At 40.4% G+C, this 22,744-nt stretch overlaps 2 protein-coding genes across 2 annotated transcripts; one reads left to right on the forward strand and one right to left on the reverse strand.

The window, feature by feature from the left end:
- Positions 1-723: 723 nt before the first annotated feature.
- On the reverse strand, positions 724-13,666 carry LOC133972087 (major histocompatibility complex class I-related gene protein). Its single transcript, XM_062409311.1, has 8 exons — positions 13,520-13,666; positions 11,338-11,598; positions 6,627-6,905; positions 4,484-4,786; positions 3,648-3,752; positions 3,292-3,309; positions 2,882-2,966; positions 724-2,542 (listed from the first exon to the last, which is right to left on the reverse strand). The coding sequence occupies exons 1-7, from the start codon at positions 13,593-13,595 to the stop codon at positions 2,887-2,889; spliced, it is 1,122 nt and encodes a 373-aa protein (XP_062265295.1). The 5' UTR covers positions 13,596-13,666; the 3' UTR covers positions 724-2,542; positions 2,882-2,886.
- Positions 13,667-16,016: 2,350 nt separating this feature from the next.
- Positions 16,017-21,515, forward strand: LOC133972082 (tapasin-like). The gene is made up of 8 exons (XM_062409304.1): positions 16,017-16,192; positions 16,993-17,181; positions 17,393-17,644; positions 17,720-18,079; positions 18,484-18,801; positions 19,601-19,702; positions 20,384-20,412; positions 20,547-21,515. The coding sequence occupies exons 1-8, from the start codon at positions 16,132-16,134 to the stop codon at positions 20,556-20,558; spliced, it is 1,323 nt and encodes a 440-aa protein (XP_062265288.1). The 5' UTR covers positions 16,017-16,131; the 3' UTR covers positions 20,559-21,515.
- Positions 21,516-22,744: the final 1,229 nt, after the last annotated feature.

A 22,744-nucleotide genomic window follows, 5' to 3' on the forward strand; every position in this document is an offset into this window, starting at 1 on the left:
CAAACAGGACGTGCAAAACCTCTGCCAAAAAAAAATCCACCTTAAACCTGAGACTTCCTCATCGAGACACTGATCACTGGTCTCCCAGTCGGACACGGTTATATCAGTTCATCTAAAAAGTTTGTACTTGTTCATTGGTTGGTAATGCAGCAGCTGTGATGTCATCTGTTGCCGGGCAGAACTCTGGCCTGCAGGTTTTGCCCTCGAGTCCCAAAGCACATTACATCTAGTTGAGTCCAAGCAGCCTAAAAACAAATTCCTTCACAGTTCTGATGTCATCAGTGTCCGGGCAGAATTCAGTTTTCCCAGGAAGGAGCAAAGCATCGCTCTGATCTGAGTGAGTTTGAGCGAGAGATCAGTGGATCTGCTCATGTCTGATAATGAAAACACAATCACAAAGTGGTTTTACACACGACTACAAAAACTACTGTATAATAATAATTATAATGAGATTGTTAAAGTCAGCACCAAATCAAACATGAGAATTCACAATAAAAACAACACAATCATTTTCTTGTCATGTGTAAAATGTCTTTGTCATTTTCCTGTTGAGAGTCACAGATTTAACCAAATAGATTTTTCCTTGCTGCTCTTACAGGTCAAATCCACATTAGTTCATTCTCTGGGACAATAATGAAAATTTGAACTTTCACAGATGTGTTAAACTTTTCTACACGTTGAATCCATAGACTGTATATAGGTTAAATCACGAAGAGTCAGAAATCCCAGAGAACATCACTTTATTAAAAACAGAAGTACAAAAGGAATGAAACAGCAAAGCAGCTTAATTTAACTTTAATTAATATTCAACAACCCGACACAAGAAGAAAAATGTAGCCTCAACATTCAGTTTCTACACTGTAAAAATGAAAACTTGAAATTGTGTTACTGCGATTTCTAAATATAATCAACAGAGAATATTTAATGGATTTTAAACATATTTGCTTCAACTAACTTTACTAAGTTCAATTTGTAAAGTTGCTGAAGTTAAGTTGGCAAAACACAAAATGGTACGTTTGTGATATGACACGTCTCATGTCTCATCAGGGGAAACGTGACCTAACGTCATGAAGGTGAGTGTTTAGGTTGAATACAGGACAGAAATTCTGCTTCTGCAGCTGCATGTTTTGGCGGCTGTGGCTCAGGAGGTAGACCGGATCGTCCACTAACCAGAGGAGCACAGGTTCGATCCCCAGCTGCTCCAGTCCGCATGAACAAGTGTCCATAAGCAAGAATCCGAACACTGAAACTACCCCTGACAGCTTCGTGGACAATGTGTGTGATTGACGTGTGACAGAATAAACACTGAGTGAGTGAGTGAATGTGACTGAGTGAGGACAGTAAAGTGTGTGAGTGGTCAACAGGACGATATGAATGTATTCAAATGTCATATGGAGAACGTCACTGCTCAGGCTGATCAATTTCACGTCTGCATGTGGAATAAACTGCTTGAATCCTCTGGAGCCTGACGAGCAGGGACACTAGAACTCACAGCTTTGAGAAAATGTGAAGTTTTTAAACCTACGAAAGATAAGTTCAGTAATTTTGCGCCATTCAAAATGTTTCATTGTTGCAGTGTAAATGTTAACAAGGCTAAAACTGAAAAGTCCCTTGTCCCTAAAGACTAACAGGAACTATTAACACAACATTTCATATGATATACTTAAATCATCCCACAACCTTTTTATAATCTCTACTAAAATGAACTTTAAAGGATAAGAACACAGCAAAGCATGAATATAACATAACAATCAAAAACTAGCAACTCTGGATTAATTAAATACTTGTTCAGACCAAATTAAAAATAAAATAAAATCTGAATATTTAAACTTTAACTGGAAAACAAATGTTGTTATGATGCTCGTGTTGTGTGTCCATGTGTGACAACAACTCATTATTGTGTGTAATTTATTTGAATTCTATTAATATTGATTGTATCACTTGTCCAAATCACACCAGATTCAACACTGCACTTCCTTGGGCTCTTAACAACACACAGGTCCAGTGTGAAGCTGATGAAATGAACGGTTTTCGAGATACGTGAGTCACAAACCAACAGATTTATGGAATCATGAGACAGATTATATTTCCAGATCCTAAGATGAAGATATGTGGGTGTCTATATATGTATATTTAGATTTGTATTATTTTAATGATTTTACAAGGATGCCCCAACACCAGGAATATTAAACTGTATCTAAGATGATCTTTAAATTAACTGCGTGTGAACATTGTTGTGATACTTTCATTGATTTGAAAATGTGTTCTACTTCACTCCAGATAAAGAAAAAGTAATAATCCTCATATGATTTATCAATATTTAAACAAACGTTTATCAGAGGGAAGTTTACATTTCTTATTTTTGACTAAAAGATCAAATTTAATCAACGCCACCTTTTATTTTTCAAATTTGTCATTTGTGTTGATTGTATTTCAATCAATGTCTGACCCTGAACATCACTTTATGATTTGAGTGATAAATAATCAATGAACTCCCAGCGTAAGGGGGAGAGTGTGGTGACACTGCCTCTCGTCCATAAACCTGAAGAGAGAGAGAAAAAAAAAAAATTCAGTTCAACAAAGCCCCGTATTTTATGTATTTACTAAATATTGAGACCTAATTTTTCCATGATTCTCCCAGTGATATTAAAGTTTCCTGAGAAAAAATACACTAATCTTAAATTGATAAGCCCTAAATATTGGGTTTGTTAATATTTGAATTGTTTTAATCTGTCCTATTAATGTGAAGGTTTCTGATCTGTTTCTCGCTCTCAACAGATTTGTTTATTTCTAATAAAAACAGAGGTTTTACACATGATCACACACATGTTACTTTACACTTAGTTTGAGTCAGTTTTGTTGAACAGATGAAGCTACTCACTGTGTTCAGGAGGACGCCTCACTTGGAGAATTAGAACCTCCATCACCTGATCTCAGCGGCTGTGAGGCACCTGGATCTTTTCCAGCTGTGAGGTCAGAAACACATCGTTAGTCCATCCTCCTCTGAACAGACACTTTCATTACAAACCACCAACACTGCAGGGAACAGTCCTGAAAACTCTCTTCAGCACAAAATGAACCCTATCTAATCTACAGAGGGTTTACTAGAGTCCTGCACTGGGTCAGGTTCCTGTGGGGAGCCTCGTATCCACTGAAATAAATATGGGCAGAAGTGTAGACGAGGCCTGAGGGAACATTTGTGGACATTTTGAAGAAATTGAGTGACGTGATGTCCTCATGAAGCACGTTAATATAAAAAGAAAACAGAATAGAAATAGAAGTTTTACTTACGAAGTGAAGTACATTGGGCTGAAATGAAAAGAAAATACAAATGATTTCAGTTATTACAGTTAAAACACAAACAGGATTGTGTTATGTTTTTCTCTCGTGGCGATTCTCCTCAAACGATCGACAACATTCTGTCACTTTTTATTGTTTGTGTGCTGGACGCTGTGTGCAGAGCTTTTTATAAACAGTCTGTGGTGCAGAGGGAAGTTAGACAACTTTGTGTGAACCCTGCAGCTCTTGAAACAGAAGTTGGTGTGTGAGGAACTGAAGTTTGTTTCATGAGGTTTGATCTGAACGAGCATTAATTAGAAAGTCTCAAATCAAAACACCAGGACAAAGCTTCTGTGTTGGTCTCTCACCTGTCTTCTTCCTGTACACGATGAATCCAATGACAGCAAGAACGACAGCGAGAGCGACCACTGCAGCGATGATGATGATGATGGTGGTCCAGTCGGTGGGCTTCTCTGTTGAGTGGAATAAAAAAACAAAGCATCACAACCTGAACAGATGAAGCAGGTTGGACGACACGAATCTCCCTGAACCACAATCCTGTCCTGAGACACAACAAACACACACAGACACTAAACGTGTGAGTTTGTCCTGCTGTTGTTTCTACTTTCAGTTTTCATCTGTACATAATGACTGTATCTGTGCTTCTTCACACTGGTTTGTATTAAACTTTACGTCCAGTAACTAAATCATTTCATGGACTCATCTTCTACAACAGAGCAACAGTCGAGTCTTAACAGAGACTATAATGTTCACCTGTTGAAATCAGAGACTAATGGAAATAAAAACAGACGACACGTCTCCACTTCCTCCCACTTTCCAGAAATGAAGATAAAATATTTTATAAAAGTTTTCATATCAAACATCCACCCTGATCCCAGTATGTCTGTGAAAGGCTCACATCTGACCAGTGATAAACCAGTATGGCTCTAGTTGAGACCTGCAGAAACACTTCAAGGTAATAAAATCATACAAGTGAATTTAAATATTTGTAAATGTGTAAATCTAATTGATCAATGATAATAATAATAGTATGGAAATCCTCAGACACTGTAGCAGACACATTAAAACTGAATTTGTCAGGGAAGAAAACTTCTCCTGCTACACATCAGCCAACATGACCTGCAGGACTGTTACTGTAGATGAAATGTGTGTTTCCCAGTGTCATCACTGGTTCCAGTCTCACCTCTGTTGGACTGGACTGAGTCTTTGTCCAGTTTGGTGACTTTGTCCTCCTTCACACCAGAGATCTGGAACACACACTCGTAGCTCCTCCAGTCTTCAGGGGAGATGGAGGAAACCTTCAGGTCAGCACTCATCTGGAAGGTTCCATCATGGTTGGGGAGGACCTCTCCGTGGTACACGTCCTCATGAAGCTCCTCCCCCTCTCTCCTCCAGAACATCACAGCACTGTCGGGGAAGAAACCTGTAGCGTGGCAGCTGACTGGAGAGGAGGGAGACTTCTGGAGGAGAGAAATCCTGGGAAGCTCTGGGGAGGAAAAAGAAAGACAGTTTATGGGTTATTATAATATATTGCAAACTAATAATATCATTCCTGTTTGATTCCATTCATGTTGCATTAGTCATGTATGTTAATATACGAGACAAGTGAACAAACTGTGAGATGTGAGTGAGAGACAGAGGCTGAAATGATGCAGAGACACTGGGGGGGACGATATCCTGTGTTGTGCATGAACAAGTTCAAAAGAACACGTTCATTGAACACGTTCGTTTTTATGAGAACGATGAACTGAACGCAACTCAATGACAAATAATGAATTTGAACGGTGAACACGTTCATATTATCTGAGGTCTTGCTAAAACGTTACGGAATGTTTTCCTTCTCCTGAGAGACGCTGTCTAACGCCGGGTTTACAAGGAAAGCCAGGCGCCTCCTATCCAGCCCCCTGTTAAACCTTTGCACAGCGCCCTGCACCGATGGTTTGGGCGTCGAGTTTATTTTTTCCGCTCGCCGCCGTAAACCTTCCAGGAAACACATGAAAAATGATTTTAAACGATAATTTATATCATATTTTATATGATATAAATTATCAAATATGCATCACATACTTTGTATTCCCCTTCTGTTGTCCTGGAGTTTAAATTTTCCCAATTTTCGTCCACTACAGGCACACAAGCGTTTATATAGATAAAAAAAGGGGGGGGGGGGGGGGGGGGGCTATAAAGACCATCATCATTTATCCCATACCAGTACATTGAATGGATTACATACAACAACAAGCGGACTCGCGGGCTGACCGGCGCTGAGAAATGCGCGTGTGAACAGCCGGGCGCGTAACTTTCCACCTTAGAACTATGAAATGAACTGAACTATGAACTACTTCAGAATATAATGGTGAACTATGAACGTGAACTGTTCATGTTTACTTGTATGAACTGAACTTTGAACTAGTTAATGAGAGGGTTGTGAACTTGCACAACACTGACGATATGACGTAAAAGTAATATCACAGTATTTATTAAGTAAACTTCCTGTAGTGGACAGGTCCTGATCACTTCTGATTAATGTTGGTATTTTGTGTTAAAGTGCAAAGTGAGTGCAGGTCGGTCGGGCAGTGAGGAGGGAGGACGCTCCGGCTGGGTCTCAATTCAGGGACGGCTTCCTTCAGAGGACCTGGTCTAATCCATTCATCAGTGACTCCAAGTGAACTGTGCCAGATGTAGTGGAGTTCCCGAGGGGCGGTGCTATTCTGTACCATTCACAGTAACATGAGGTCACTGTGACCTTGACCTTTAGCTCCAGGCACCAAAATCGAATCAATCTTTCAGTCAATGTGAAAGTTTGTACCATATCTGAATCTGATCTTACGATATCGGGTTAAAAAAAACATAAACATTGTGCGGCTACCATGACCTTGACCTTTTGACCCTTGTCCACCTAAATTTATTGAGTTCATTTGTGAGTCAAAGTGAATATTTGCATCAAATTTGACGAAATTCCCTCAAGGCCTTCCGGAGATATGTTCAGAGCAATGGGATGACAACACGAGAGCATGATGCCTGCGGCCACTAGGTATCTTCAGAGAGGAGGCATGAAATGAGCAGAGAGAGAGAGAGAGAGAGAGGGGAGGGAGGAGCAGTAGAGAGAGAGATGAGGGAGGAGAAGAAGAGGGAGAGAGAGAGAGAGAGAGAGAGGGAGGAGGGAGGAGGAGAGGGCGAGAGAGAGAGGAGGAGACAGAGAGAGAGACAGAGAGATGATGACTGACAGGGAGCAGACTGAGTCCAGCAGGTGTTTGTGTATTTGCTCTCGTTCGCTGCCACAGAGAAAGAAAGAGGAACATGAGTTGATGGAGGTTCTGTGATGTCACCTGTTCTCAGCAGAGAGCTCCTCCCCTGCTCCAGGTACTTCTTCACCCAGGTAGGACACTCCTTGGTGAAGTAGTTCTTAAGATATGTGAGTTGAGCTTTATCCTGATCCAACTTCAGTTTGCTGATGACACTCTGTGGTTTTGGAGCGATCCACGTCTCTGTCTCCAGGTCCAATGATATGAAGTCTTCTCCATCATAACCATACTGAAGAAAACCTTTAACTTCTTCAGTCTCATCGTCCCATTCACATCCGTACATCACCTGGTAAATGTGAACACCTGAGAGAGACAGAGATCTGAGCTGTTATTAACACCATCTTCACCACACACACACAGAGAGACACAGAGAGACACATACACACACACACACACAGAGACACATACACAGACAGACAGACACACATACACAGACAGACAGACACACACACACACACGCAGAAGCACACGGACACGCACGCACGCACGCAAGCACACACGCACGCACACACACACACACACAGAGAGCGACACACACAGAGAGAGACACACACAGAGAGGGAGACAGAGAAGGACACGACACACACATAAAGCCACACACTCACACATGATCGCATACACAAACACACACATACATATAGACACACACATACATACAGACACACCCACACACAAACATACAGACCCACACACATCACACACACACATACTTACATACACAAACACATACATACTCATGTACACAAACAAACACATGCATACAGACACAAACAGACACAAACACACATACACACAAGCACACACATACATACATACTCACAAACACACATACATACAGACACACACAGAGACACACAAACACACACACACCAACCCACACACACACCCACAGACAGACACACACAGACACAGACACACAGACACACAGAGACACACACACACACAAATACAAAGAGAGAGAGAAACACACAGAAAGAGACACACACACGCACGCACATATACCCAAACTCACCCAAACATACACACACACACACACTCACATACTGACATACACAAACACACACACACATACATACTCATGTACACAAACACACACATGCATACAGACACACGCACACACACACACACACACACACATACATACTCATAAACAAACATACAGACACACACACACACACACAGAGACACACACACACACAAACACAGAGAGAGAGACACACACATAGAGAGAGACACATACACACACACAGAGAGACACAGAGAGAGACTCACACAGAGAGACACACACAGAGAAACACGCAGAGACACATAGACAGACACACACAGAGACACATACACAGACAGACAGACACACACACACACACGCAGAAGCACACGGACACGCACGCACGCACACACGCAAGCACACACGCACGCACACACACACAAACACAGAGAGAGACACACACAGAGAGAGACACACACAGAGAGGGACACAGACAAGGACACGACACACACATAAAGCCACACACTCACACATGATCGCATACACAAACACACACATACATATAGACACACACATACATACAGACACACCCACACACAAAAACACACAAACATACAGACACACACACATCACACACACACATACTTACATACACAAACACATACATACTCATGTACACAAACAAACACATGCATACAGACACAAACAGACACAAACACACATACACACAAACACACACATACATACATACTCACAAACACACATACATACAGACACACACAGAGACACACAAACACACACACACCACCCCACACACACACCCACAGACAGACACACACAGACACAGACACACAGACACACAGAGACACACACACACACAAATACAAAGAGAGAGAGAAACACACAGAAAGAGACACACACACGCACGCACATATACCCAAGCTCACCCAAACATACACACACACACACACACTCACATACTGACATACACAAACACACACATACATACTCATGTACACAAACACACACATGCATACAGACACACGCACACACACACACACACACACACACATACATACTCATAAACAAACATACAGACACACACACACACACAGAGACACACATACACACAAACACAGAGAGAGAGACATACAGAGAAATACACACACACACACACCCAAACACAGACATACAGACACACACATAGAGAGAGACACATACACACAGAGAGACACAGAGAGAGACTCACACAGAGAGACACACACAGAGAAACACGCAGAGAGAGACACACACAGAGAAACATAGACAGACACACACAGAGACACATACACAGACAGACAGACAGACACACACACACATACGCAGAAGCACACGGACACGCACGCACGCACGCACACACGCACGCACACACGCAAGCACACATACAAGCACACACACACGCACGCACACACAAACACAGAGAGAGACACAGAGAGGGACACAGAGAAGGACACCGACACACACATAAAGCCACACACTCACACATGATCGCATACACAAACACATACATACATATAGACACACACATACATACAGACACACCCACACACAAAAACACACAAACATACAGACACACACACACACACACATCACACACACACATACTTACATACACAAACACATACATACTCATGTACACAAACACACACATGCATACAGACACAAACAGACACAAACACACACACACACAAACACACACACTCACAAACACACATACATACAGACACACACAGAGACACACAAACACACACACACCACCCCACACACACACCCACAGACAGACACACACAGACACACAGAGACACACGCATACACAAATACAAAGAGAGAGAAACACACTCAGAGAGATATACACACACAATTACACGCACACAGAAAGAGACACACACACGCACGCACATATACCCAAACTCACCCAAACACACACACACACACACACACTCACATACTGACATACACAAACACACACATACTCATGTACACAAACACACACATGCATACAGACACATGCACACACACACACACACACACACATACATACATACTCATAAACAAACATACAGACACACACACACACACAAACACAGAGACATACAGAGAAATACACACACACACACACAAACACAGACATACAGACACACACACACACTCACACAGAGATAGACACAGACACACACATACAGAAATAAACACACACATAGAGACACACACACACGCACACACACACATACTGACATACACAAAGATTAAGATTAAGATCCATTCATTAGTCCCAAACACATGCACAGACACACTCATGACTCATAACCTCTGTTTTTGACCCATCTGGTGCAGGACACACAGAGCAGTGAGCGACCATGTACGGCACTCGGGGAGCAGATGTTGGGGGAGTAAGGTGCCTTGCTCAGGGGCACTAGACAGGGTAGGGAGAATCCTCTTGGATTTATGGACAGATCAATCCAGGTTCTTCAAACCAGAGACCTTCTCTGCCCATAGTCCAAGTTTCTGCCACTAGACCACCGCCTCTCCCTACCTACACACACACAAACATACTCACATGCACAAACACACACATGCATACAGACAAACACACATACATACGGACACCGACACACACTCACACACACACACATACTGACATACACAAACACACACAAACATACTTACAAACACACACATACATACTCACATAAACACATACAGACACACTCACACACACACACTAACACACAAATAATGACATACACAAACACACACACCCACAACACATCCTTCCACTGAGTTTACAGATAACAACTCATTCACAGTTGTTGATCTTTATTGTTTTCTGCTGATCAGGTCATAAGTTAAATGTCTTTTCAACACTACAGTATATAAATGTCTTCTGGCTTTGACTCTGTGTTTGTGTGAATCTAATCTAACGTGTAATTCTCTGTTGTGTTTATTTCTTTGTGGACACACTGTGGTCAGCTCAGGTACGTTCATCTGCTGCTCTGCTGTTTGTTTTATATATTCAAGGTTCAAACTAATCATTCTTTTTGATTACGTTTTTTTTTTATTAATCAATTACTTTTACTAAAATGTCTGTGACTGTTTTTATTTCATCAAAAAGTACGAGAATCAACAAACTCCAATATTTAACAAATATCACAAAATATTTGAGATCTTACTTGAAAAAAAAAAATTCTGATCATTTAAAAATATATTGATCACATGTTTGATTAATTGGTAAATATTTTGGATCACATCTTATTAATGAAAAGATCTGTGTGTGTGTGTGTGTGTATATGATTGTGTGTCTGTGTGTGTGTATGTGAGTATGTGCGTTTATTTGTTTTTGTTTGTGTATGTGTTTAAACGTGTGAGTGTGATTGTGTGTGTTTGCGTGTTTATGTGTGTGTTTGAGCGTTTATGTGTGTGGGTGTAGTTGTGGGTGATTTTTGTGTGTGCGTTTGTGTGAGTGTGATTGTGTGTGAATGTTTTGGTGTGTTAGTGTAATTGTGTCTGTGAGAGAGATTGTGTGTTTGTTTTAGTGTGTGTGTGTGTGTGTGAGTGACGGTGATTGTGTGTGTATACGTGCGTTTATGTGTGATTATGTGTGTGCGTTTGTGTAAGTGGGCCTGTGATTGTGTCTGTATGTTTATGCGTGTGAGTGAGATTGTGTATGTGTGTGTGTTGTGTTTCATTTTAGAGAGTGAAATGTAAACAAACCTCCAGTTTGGTTGAAGCGTTCCTTTAAGATGTCGATGTTGTTTTTGAAGGAAGGCTGTTCACCCAAAAGGATCTGAGTCTCCCTCTTCCAGTACTCTGCATCAGTTGCCTTTAACATCCAGTCCTGTTTGGGTTCTGATTTCTTTGTGTTGCTGTCATAGTGTTGGATCTGAACGTCATCAACCAAACCAACAGTCACAAACTCTGGAAGGTTTGGGACTTCAGACGACGCAGTGTAGAAATACTTCAGAGAGTGAATCCCTGCAAGAAAAAGTTCAAGTCATGACTTTAGTTTTCAGACTGTTTTATAAATCACTGAGAGTCAAGAAGACATGAAGCACATTCAACACAACTTCAGCTGTTGTGAGGTAAACAAACACAAAAACACATTCATAGATAAAACGTCTGCTCCAGAGTCCAGACTCTCTTTACTTTGAATATTCTGCTACGTCTTAAAAATAGATTCAAACTAACGACTCAAATGTTTAATATTAGAAGATAATATTTTCTACTGCAGAGTATTTCATGTGAAGTGAAAATTACCTCAATTTCAAGTTACTTTTTGAGACCTTTATTCTTAAAGTCCTTAAATAGTTGGTTTCCCTCTCTTTGTATATTAGTATATATTCATCCATATATACACATATACATTTATACTGGGCCCAGTTAACAAAACAAAGTGGGACATTGTTACAGGAAAGGGTTGACTATTTTTTAAATGTATAGACTCAGAAAATATTTGACAACAATAACACTATGACAACATGTTCATTGGGTTGTAAACAACATTTCTGATTCAGATCCATCGACTGAAAATTATTCATCTCTGTGTTTGGCTCTGATTCCTAAGATGTCAGAGTCAAATACTTAAGACAAAGACATGTAATTAATACTTACTGTTTAAATGTTGAACATAAGCTTTATTATAAATAACTATAAATCTGATAATGCATCCAAACAGAAGTTGAATTAAGAAAATAAAAGTGTGGTTTTTAAATACGTTTTTTTAAATGTAAAGATAAATGCACATCTTCTTTGTTTATTCTTTCTTGGTGCATGTGTGCAAACTTAAAGGCTGAAACCTTCATCTCTGTGACAGACTCACATCAAGCAGTCCGGCTTCAGTGCAGATGTTATCACATTAGAAAGTATTAACAGACATCTGTCAGTTATTCATCATGGAGGCAGCCTCGTCCTGATTCTTTGTCTCTCTGCTTCTTTTCACTGACATCATTTACATTAGAGATGAATTTGTGTTTTGTGTTAGTAACAATGTGTGTTGATTGTATTGGAGGAGGAGGTCACATTGATAACAGATCATTAATTAGTAATATCTCATGTCAGTGACGTCACTCACGTCTTCATCAGCCTACATGATGTTGAACATTGAACCAACAAAGCAGGAAGCTGTTTGTCCTCAGCAGCTTCCTGTTACTAATGAAACAGCGCCATCTACTGACTACAATAAAAAAACAAACCCGAGTCTTATTTGTCAGTTTCCACCGTTTCGATGAATAACTGAGGTGTTTGAGACGCTGGGAGATGAATCAGAAATAATTAAAACTGTGTTAAAATATATATTTACATAAATAACAGTCTTGATTCATATCAATAGACTGAACCTGTTATTTCTTCACAACTTTGTATAAACCAACATGAAACATTAAACACGTCATGAATAACTAAGTCTGAAATAATAAAGTTCATAATGTGCACGAGACAAGAAACTCTTTGTTTTATCGCTGAGTTTAAACGTGGTTTCGTGTTTCACTGGTTCCTGATTCATCCCAGTCTGTTGGGCTCTTTCGCTTCAGACTCGCTGCGTCATTTTGTCCAGAACCAGTTCGTCCGAGTGGATCTTTCTGGTTCTGATCAGAGTAAGAAATCAAATAACGGTCCGGATCCAAAGAAAGAAAAGTCCCTGTTTAGTTGATCTTCTCAGAAATAGAATATAATCTTTCCTTCTGATATGAGATCGATGACATTCACTAACATGAACTTTTAAATCAAGTCTTTGAAACGTTATTAAACTTCTAGATTCTGCAGCGAAGGAACCAAACATCAAACATTACAATAGACCTCAAATCATTTTAGTCTCTTTTAAAAACATGGAGCATTTTTTCTTTTCACTTCAAATCGACCAAACACAATAAAACAAAGTAGAAACGTGACTTTAACTCACGAGCCGTCGCGATGTGTGCTCCCGCCAGTAGAAGCAGGGAGAGAACCTTGAACATGGTGAGCGGTGGTGTGTTCATCTTAACTGGACTGAAGGTAGATGAGATCCTGTCTCCACACAGAGAGAGAGACAGACTGTGGAGAAAAGAGACGAAACCAGGGGAAATGAGGACAAACTGTGAGGCGGGGACATCCTCTGAGCCAATGGGAATTTAGAATCAGCCTCTACGTCACTTAAAACTGGGTGAAACTCAGCAACTGAGGTTGTAGAAGGGAAAGCGAAAGTAAAGAACTGCGTAGTGTTATAACTTCACACCCTGTTTAGTCGAATAATATAGTTATAAGATAATTTATTGGTAGTGAAACACAATTGTAAGATAATGTGTTTATTGTATCATTGTATTTTTAGGATATTATACTTGTAGGATAATGTATTTGTAGGATACTGTACTTGTAGGATAATGTACTTGTTTGATAATGTATTTGTAGGATAATATATTTTTTAAGATCATTTATACGTAGTGCAACACATTTGTAAGATAATCTGTTTATATGATTATTTTATTTGTAGGATAATGTATTTGTACCAGTGCAGTTTCTGTCTACATCTTTCTACACATTTATTTTTCCAGATTCATACGAGGTAACTATGACCTTTACTTTTGACCTCTGAAATCTAACCAGTTCATCTCAAGTTGAAGAAATTCCCTCACAGAGGTCAGACGTCACATTCAAGAGGTCAAAAACATATTTTGTGAGTCCATATATCTCAAGTAATGAGTATGGGACGGACGGACAGACAGGCGGATAACAAGCCCCCCACAGAGACAAACAACTAACTAACACAGATGAGCCCCATTGTTAAGACAGACAATATAATAACACAAGATAGTGAACATGAACTCATATTTTACTTCTGTTCCACTCACAAGATAAATAATCAAACCGAAGCAGAAAGAGAACACAAGCATCAGATCAGACTCAGTTCTGTTGTGTTGCTGAAAACTGCTCAGACAAGAGATATTTAACTCTTGTGTTGATGTTTGAACAGCTGATGTTGTGTTTCATTTCTGTTTCACTCTCGACTTTCTGTTCACCAAGCACTTTATAAAATGTCTCATCATTCGTGTTCCACTGAATCGATGTTAGTGACACTGAGGCTTGGTGGAGAAAGTCTCATCCCACACTCGACCATCAGAGTTCACTGAGACAGTTCAACAGAGACACTGTGAGGTAGTGATGTCCACTCATTGAGAACCTGGTCTCTGTCCCACTGTGAAGGTCCCAACACACACCTGAGGGCTCGTGTGTGAGAGGAGCAAAGAAATGTTTTATATATACAGTATATTGTATTATATTTTAGTTTTGGAAAAGGTTTTACTGAAGGTTTAGTTTATAGGTAGGTCAGAAGGTTTGAGTTCGTCTACAGAAAATCCATTTCCTCAACATAATGTCCTCTGAAATCATGGAGGAGGACAATGTTTATATGTGTGTGTATGTGTGTGTTTGAGTTAGATCTCTTGTTCAGTTCTTAGTGACAGTGCCACAGCGCCCCCACCAGGCAGAAACAGCACATCCCTGTTTCTGGTAAATCACATGACTGTTCACTTTTCTTTGGTGATATGACACTGAGTCTTGATGCTTGATCTGAGGGCGGATCACTGGGATGGTTTCATTTGTCTCTTTCAGGAAACTGAGACTTGTTGTCCTCCTCGTTTGTCCACATTCTGCTCAAACGCAATCACAACAGTGAACACAATTTGTCATGTAACACACACACATACACACACTCACTCACACGCACAAACACACACACACACACACACATACACACACACAAAAAACAAATAAAGTGTGGACATTTACTTAAAAAATGACAAGACACTGCATCGCATAAAGGAAAATATAGATGCAATTATCTCATACAAATTATTTGCATGTTAAAAGTATACGTGAACATGGGCTGTGAACTTTTTGATGGTGACTCATTACACCAGATGAGACCAAAAGCTTATTCAAGACCAACTCGTGTTTGTGTTTCTCCTGACCTTGTGTGACCTCTGTCCAGATTCTCCTCGTAATTAAGTAATGTATACATAAATTCGTATTTAGATTAATTAATGAATCTAATCCATTAAGAACAAACAGTTAAACTAAACATGAGCTTGGAATAGAATATGTTTTGCTGACATCTTCTAGTAGGGTTGATTTTTTCGCTTCGGTTCCTCATCAGTTTTATTACTTCAGGGAGGTGGTTTTCATTTGTTTGTGTGTTTTTGTATGGAGGAGGGGGGGACACCATTCAGATTCAGTGATAGTGTTTTTTGTTGAATCTTTTGATTCTCAGAGAATAATTCATGGATCTTGATGATGTTGTGTTTTTACTTCGGGGCCATTGTACCATCACTGTAACACACGCTTTTTATTCGGTTTTATTATGAAATCGCAACCGGAACATGAATTGTTTTTCGTGCCTGACTTGACAAACTGTTTCAGTGAAAGTGAAACTAAAATGAAAATGGACTTGAGGGGAAAACCAGTGATCTCTCCACACTAGAGTCTGAGTGTTATCAGCAGCTCAGAGAAGAACCTGTCAGCAGAAGAGAAACAAACACCATGACCGACTTTTCTACCATTTATAAACTCTGCCTGCTCACTGTCACCTGCTGCCTCCAAGGTAGGTTCACCTTTCTGTGTCGTTTTAGAAACAGGAAACACACATTCATGTAGAGATCAACTCTCCATCTGGCATGTAATACAACAACTAACCGACCTGCAATATAAATGTGATCCCTAATGTTAATTAGTATTTGTGACCCGAAGTCTTTTTTTTAACACATAAGGAAGGATATACTGTATACAAACAACATGTACTTTCAGTTTATTGTAATAGAGTAAAGCGTGACTGAGTCATATATGAACAGAATTTAGCGTAAAGACACAGTTACTTTGTCAAATATCTTATTTAATTTATTTGACCCATGTGAGATCACTTCTTTAAACTTTTAGTACATTTCTGAATGGAGTCTGGTTTGAAGCGTGCAGTGGCGTTGTGCACCCCGCCCTCTCGTGGTGGAAAATGTTATTACACCAAGCTAGAAAACGAAAGTGCAGAGTGAACTAAAAAACTAATAATAGTTATAATAAATATAATAATAATAATATTGTTGTAGTTACCTGGAGTTAATCAGAGCTTTACTATACATTTTAACAGCCATTAGAAGACATTATGTATAATTCATTTTCATTTTTCATTTCCTATTACACTGAAACTGCAACAGACTTATTAGTGAATGTGTCTACAGCAGGTTAATTCTGTGTTTCACTGGTAAATACAGGGGGACTGATGGAGTATTCTCACCACTGATTACTCATTAATACGGGCTATAATATCAGTATTGTGTGATCTTGTTAAACTCATGTTTAACACTTAATTTATCTTATTTCTCTGTCATCTTCTTGTTAATTTGTCTAAAGCCAGCAGCAGCAGCAGCAGCAGGTGTCCGGCGGTGGAGTGCTGGTTAGTCCAGGACCATGTGGGTCGTAGAGGAGCCACGACCCAGGAGAAGTCTCTGCTTCATATCAGCACAGACGCAAACAGCCGAGACGCAGCGTCAGAACAGATTCCCTCCGACATCGACCTGGACACAGTCTTCTTTATTACAGGTGAGATCAAGATGAGACAGACGGGACCTTGCTGCCGCGGCTCGTCCCCTGATATCTACTCCACAGTCTCTGGCTCCAGATGCACAAGATGGCAGCGTTCGTATTCAGGATGTTTGGCTTCATCTCTGGATGTTTGGAGGAAGTGGAGACGCGTCGTCCATCTTTAACTACAGTCCATGGTCACATGTTAACTCTCTGACTCTGTCCTCAGACCCGGCTGCCACGCTCTGCCACCAGTCCCTCAGCCCCCCCACCAGAGGCTCGGTGCAGAAGGCCCAGTGTGAGATCAGCCCCTTCCTGCATCAGCCCTCCACTCTCCAATGGGTTGCTCCACTCACAGTCTCTGGCTCCAGCCCCGTGTACCTGCAAGCTGATTGGTTCTCGGCTGCGCTGCTGGGGCTCAACAAACAGCTGGTCATTTCCAGCATCATGCGGGCTCCCACGGGAACCAAAGACTCAAATGGTAACACTGGGGAAAATGTTGATCACACCTGAGTCGTGTGTGGTAGTTTGAATCTCTCACCGTCTGTTTCCTCAGTGATCCTGAGTGTCAGCAGTAGAACCGTCTCAGTGCAGGCCCGGCTCGGGGAGCCAGTGCTGCTGGACTGTGGTTTCTGGGTCGATCCTTCCTCGCCTCTGTCCGGCTCGGGTTTCGCCGTCGAGTGGCGTTACCAGTTCAGAGGCAAAGGACGACTGGTTCTGGCTTACGACGGCAAGACAGACCGTGTGGCCGACACCCAGGAGGAAGGGGCCTCACTGGACTTTGAGGGTTTGCACCAGAAAGGAAATGCGTCCCTGATCCTGCAGGAGACCAAAGTGCGTCACTCCGGGACGTATATCTGCACCGTGCATCTGCCGTACCTCCAGGCTCAGGTGTTGATGGAGCTGGAGATCGTGGGTGAGGGAAAAGAGGGTGTTCTCCCCCCTGTTGTTTGTTATTTAGTTTTTATTTATTTTGTGTAAACAAGATCGCAAAAAAACAACGGATCAGATTTTCAGTAAATTTGGTGGAAGGATCTGGTTTGAGTCCGGGAAGAATCATCTCTGTCCACTCGAACATTTTGGCTTTCAATCAGGATTAATCTCCGTCTATACTCACATGCATGGAAACGCAGCTCTATCGACCCCCCCCCCCCCCCCCTCCCGTTCGCTGGTGCCTGGGAATTGTCACAGATTGCACATCATTTGCTTTCAAAACAACCCTGAACTACACAAGTTATAGAATTAGCACCAGCTCTGTAATAAACGTGATTTCATCTGGAACAAGAGTAAAATGATGAACTTTCTCTTGTTTGTTGTCAGAACCTCCATCCCTCTCCATCCACCCCTCCCCTCTGCCCCTCGCTGTTCCCGGACAGACTCTGGTTGTTCAGTGTGAAGCGTCCGGCTTCGCCCCGCTCTCCCTGGAGCTGAGCTGGGAGTTCAAAGGTGCAGATGGGAAGTCCAGACCTCTGGATTCAGCCAGTGTAACGGGCCACAGGCAGGCGTGGGATGGCACCTACAGCCAGAGTGCCCGGCTGGAGCTGGACACCTCTAGCCTGGGCATGGGGGGGGAGCTCACCTGTGTGGCCGTCCACCCTGGAGGCACACGACGGGCCAGCACGTCCCTCAGTGTCATCGGTAACGTGGAAGAATTTGGTTTTGTTAATATAAGATACGGGTCAAGTTTGAAATAAAAGCAAAGAGTCAAAGTGATGTTGATGTAAAACTGATGTTCACCGTTTTCATTTCATCCTTGAGAGAAATAGATCTTTATGGGGGATACGACCGTTTTAACTTGTGATAGTGAAATGTTAAAGATTAAATTAATAATATCCATTTAGATTACAACACCAGCACCACCTGATAATGTTGTAGTCCCTGTCTATTATCTCTATCTCCACTAAACCTCTCACCATAGCTGTATTTGTATTTTTATTTTTCTTATTTATGTTTGTATTTTTCTATCTATATTTATATCATGGTCACTTAAAATGGTTACATTGCAATATTTATATGTCCAGTATGCTATCTTGTAGTAGTATTTATATTATGGTCACTTACTTTTTAATTATTTTTAATTATTTTCTGTATCATGGTCACTACTGTTGCATATTTTTGTTTTCATTACAATAACACTTAACATCATTCCACTTTATCCCCAGCACCTGCTTTTGCACAGTGTCTGTTTTGCAGGTTGTTTGTTTCTGTACTCTTATTATGTGTAGTTTTAGTAGTGTACATATTGTGATCTTTTTTTTTTATTGTGCTTCGGCACTGTTTAATTCTGTTTTTCTATTATTGCGGTAACAAGTGAATTTCCCCATTGTGTGGATAAATAAAGAAATCTAATCTAATCTAATCTAATTAACAATAAAGAAGCAAATCTGATATGAGAGAATCCATTGAGACTTGAATTGTGTGTTCTTCTCTGGTACAGGATTCAGTTCTCCGTCTATCGAGGACTCGATGGCGATGGTTGGTGTGGCGCTCGTGCTCTACGGTCTCATCAAGTTCGTCTCCTGGACCATTTCCAGCTCAGGTATCAAATCAAACAACAGCAATTGAACTGAAACATTATTTCTAAACTGACAATAATAATATTATTCATGTGAATGATCTGAACCATTTAGTGGTTTCAAGCTGCAACAGGCTTGATACTCTCTCACCATCTAGCTACTACTTCCAGACATCTCTGTCTGTCGGTGTTTTGCAAATCTGGAGAACCGTTCATCATGTTTTCATGTGAATGGTTGAAGGTCCTGTTCAGTGTTGTGTTGAATTCAGAGCAGTTTGATAACTTCGATATTAATGAACTTTGACTAAACAGGCGACCAGCGCTTTGTAGCAGCAGCTTCTGAGACTCATCAACAAAACTTATGTTGTGGATCATGACAACAACAGGTTCAGGGCAACAAACACTGATTCTGCATTTCAGCTTCTCCACATGGAGTCGAACTTCTCTGAGCTTTAACTAAACAGGTGAACAGCTCTGAGCAGCAGCAGCAGGTCTTTACTCCAGCTTCTGTGGACTGAGTCCTGCAGCTGCTCTTTATTTCCTGTGGCTCAATTACTGCAGGTCATTTTCACTGTTTCAGAGAAATCACAACAGGCCAAATAGAACGGTTTAGAACGGACACTGCTTTAATATTAATACAATTTAATTAAACTAAATGTAATTGTTGTCTTTTTAACTGTCTGTTGTTTATTTCACTGTTTACAGGCACTGATGGTGCAGATAAAGTGGAAAAGGTAACTTTTTCAAACACCAATAATAATAAGAATGAAAATATTTCTGAATGTGTTCAGATAAGTGTTGTATCTTTTTGGAGCTGCTCTGTGAGGCTCACCTCTCCATAATAACTTTCCACATTTCCCTCTGACAGAAAGAGAAGTAAAGAAGTCGACTGAGGAGTGACACTGAGCCACCAGCACCAACCGTCTGCTTTGAAAACTCTGGAGCGATGTTTTATTTTTCTTTCAGACAGTTATGTCGAGCTTAGCGATAAATCTGTGTGAACATTAGTTTTTAGAGGGTTTCTTTCTACAGATCTTGCTGGACGCCTTCTTGAGCTTTATTTAATTCTGTTTGAACTATTTTCACATTATACAATTTTGGGCAAAAGTAATAAGAGGTAGGAATCTGGTACGTTTGAAAGGAAATGGGTTTCTGCTCATTTAAAAAAATCCTGTTGTATTATTCTCCTGTAAAGTGACGTATTGTTGGAAACTGGATCATTTTACAAACACTGGAAATAGAACAACAAATATGTGTGATGATGTTCCCTCTAAAACAATGATCACCACTGAGAAGGAAACAGCTGAGTGTCTGCGCATGTGCGTGTGTGTGTGCGGTAAAGTGGGAGCTAGAGCGTGCCACCACCAACCAAAAAGTCGGTGGGTCGATCCCCGGCTGCTCAGAAGTGTCTTTGATCAGGATACTGAACTGAGCTTCCCCCTGTTGTGCTGCGCTGGCAATGTGACTGATGTGTGTGTAGCAGTGCAGTTTGAATGTGTGTGTGAGTGTGTTGTCAGTGGTCAGTTAGATTAGAAAAGCCCTCTTTATACAAATGGTCCATTTAATGTTAGACGAAAACTTTCCAAACTTAATCTGGTTTTGTTTAAAAGAAACGTGACGAATTCTGATATTTATAATTTGTGTGTTATTTCGGTTTTGTCATCACATGTTGCTTTTTAGTTTCACTGTGTGTTAGTGAGTGTGTGTCTGTCATTCAGACTAATGTAGGAATGATGCTTTATCTATTAGAAAATAAAATGTACTTAGAAAGGAGAAGATAATGGCACAAACAGATAATGCTGGTGGATGAAAAATAAAGAATTTGGAACAATTTAAATGAATCCTATCAATGTATAATTGAAGTGTGCATTGTGGGTGTAATAACATTACATACATTTCTGTTGTCTTGGTTTTCTGTCAAAAATACTTGTGCACCACATTGTGCAAATAAAACAGTTCACAATTTGTACATTGTATAAAAATAAATGCTTCATGACTAAAATATATGGAACATTATTATTATAAATATTGTGACGGTACTTTAAAAATCAAGGGGACCGTGAACCAGTATTATGAGATAATGTGACTTCCGTTGTCCTCTTCAGAATAAAACGGCGTAGTGAACGTACACCATCTTGTACAGTTTTGTACAGAATTAGATTAAAACCTGAACTCATCTCAAAATGATCTGTCCACAATCCCATTCCGCAGCCAACATTTAACGAGTTCCTGCCTGGCCCAGAACACATCCTCCCACCAAGTCTAATTATGTAGTTTTTTTGTGATCTTGCTTACAATCATACAAGTCACCAAACAATGGTGAAAAAAACATCATTGACACCAGGAACAAGTATTTGATTATGATAATAGTTGCTGATTAATCTTGACGAATTGATCAATAGACTTATTGTTGCTGCTTTGTTTAGTTTTATTGAAATGCGAATGCTGAAAAAGTAATTTTGTTCTTTGTGTGTTACTGTTCTATCATCACAGAAGCTGATATATTTCCTGTCTGATCTAAATGTTCCAGCTGTCTGTTGCTTCTACGACATCCTGCAGTATCGGTTTCCTTGATCCACATTCTCCTGTTTGTAGAAGTTCAGCAGCCGCTCCCACAATTACATCTAGTTGAGCCTAAAAACTATTCCTTCGCAGATTTCAGTTTTCCCAGGAAGGAGCAAAGCACCGCTCTGATCTGAGTGAGTTTGAGCGAGAGATCAGTGGATCTGCTCATGTCCGATAATGAAACTCAATCACTAAGTGGTTTTACACACGAATACAAAAACTATTGTGTAATAATAATAATGAGATTATTAAAGACAGCATCAAATCAAACATGAGAATTTACTTCATTATAAAACCACCACCACAATCATTTTCTTGTCATGTGTAAAATGTCTTTTGTCGTTTTCCTGTTGAGAGTTACAGGTTTGATCAAATAGATTTTTCCTTGCTGCTCTTACAGGTCAAATCCACATTAGTTTATTCTCTAGGACGATAATGAACATTTGAACTTTCACAGATGTGTTGAACTTTTCCACATGTTGAATCACAAAGAGGCAGAAA

This window comes from Platichthys flesus, chromosome 17, assembly GCF_949316205.1.
Source record: "Platichthys flesus chromosome 17, fPlaFle2.1, whole genome shotgun sequence".
NCBI lineage: Eukaryota > Metazoa > Chordata > Actinopteri > Pleuronectiformes > Pleuronectidae > Platichthys > Platichthys flesus.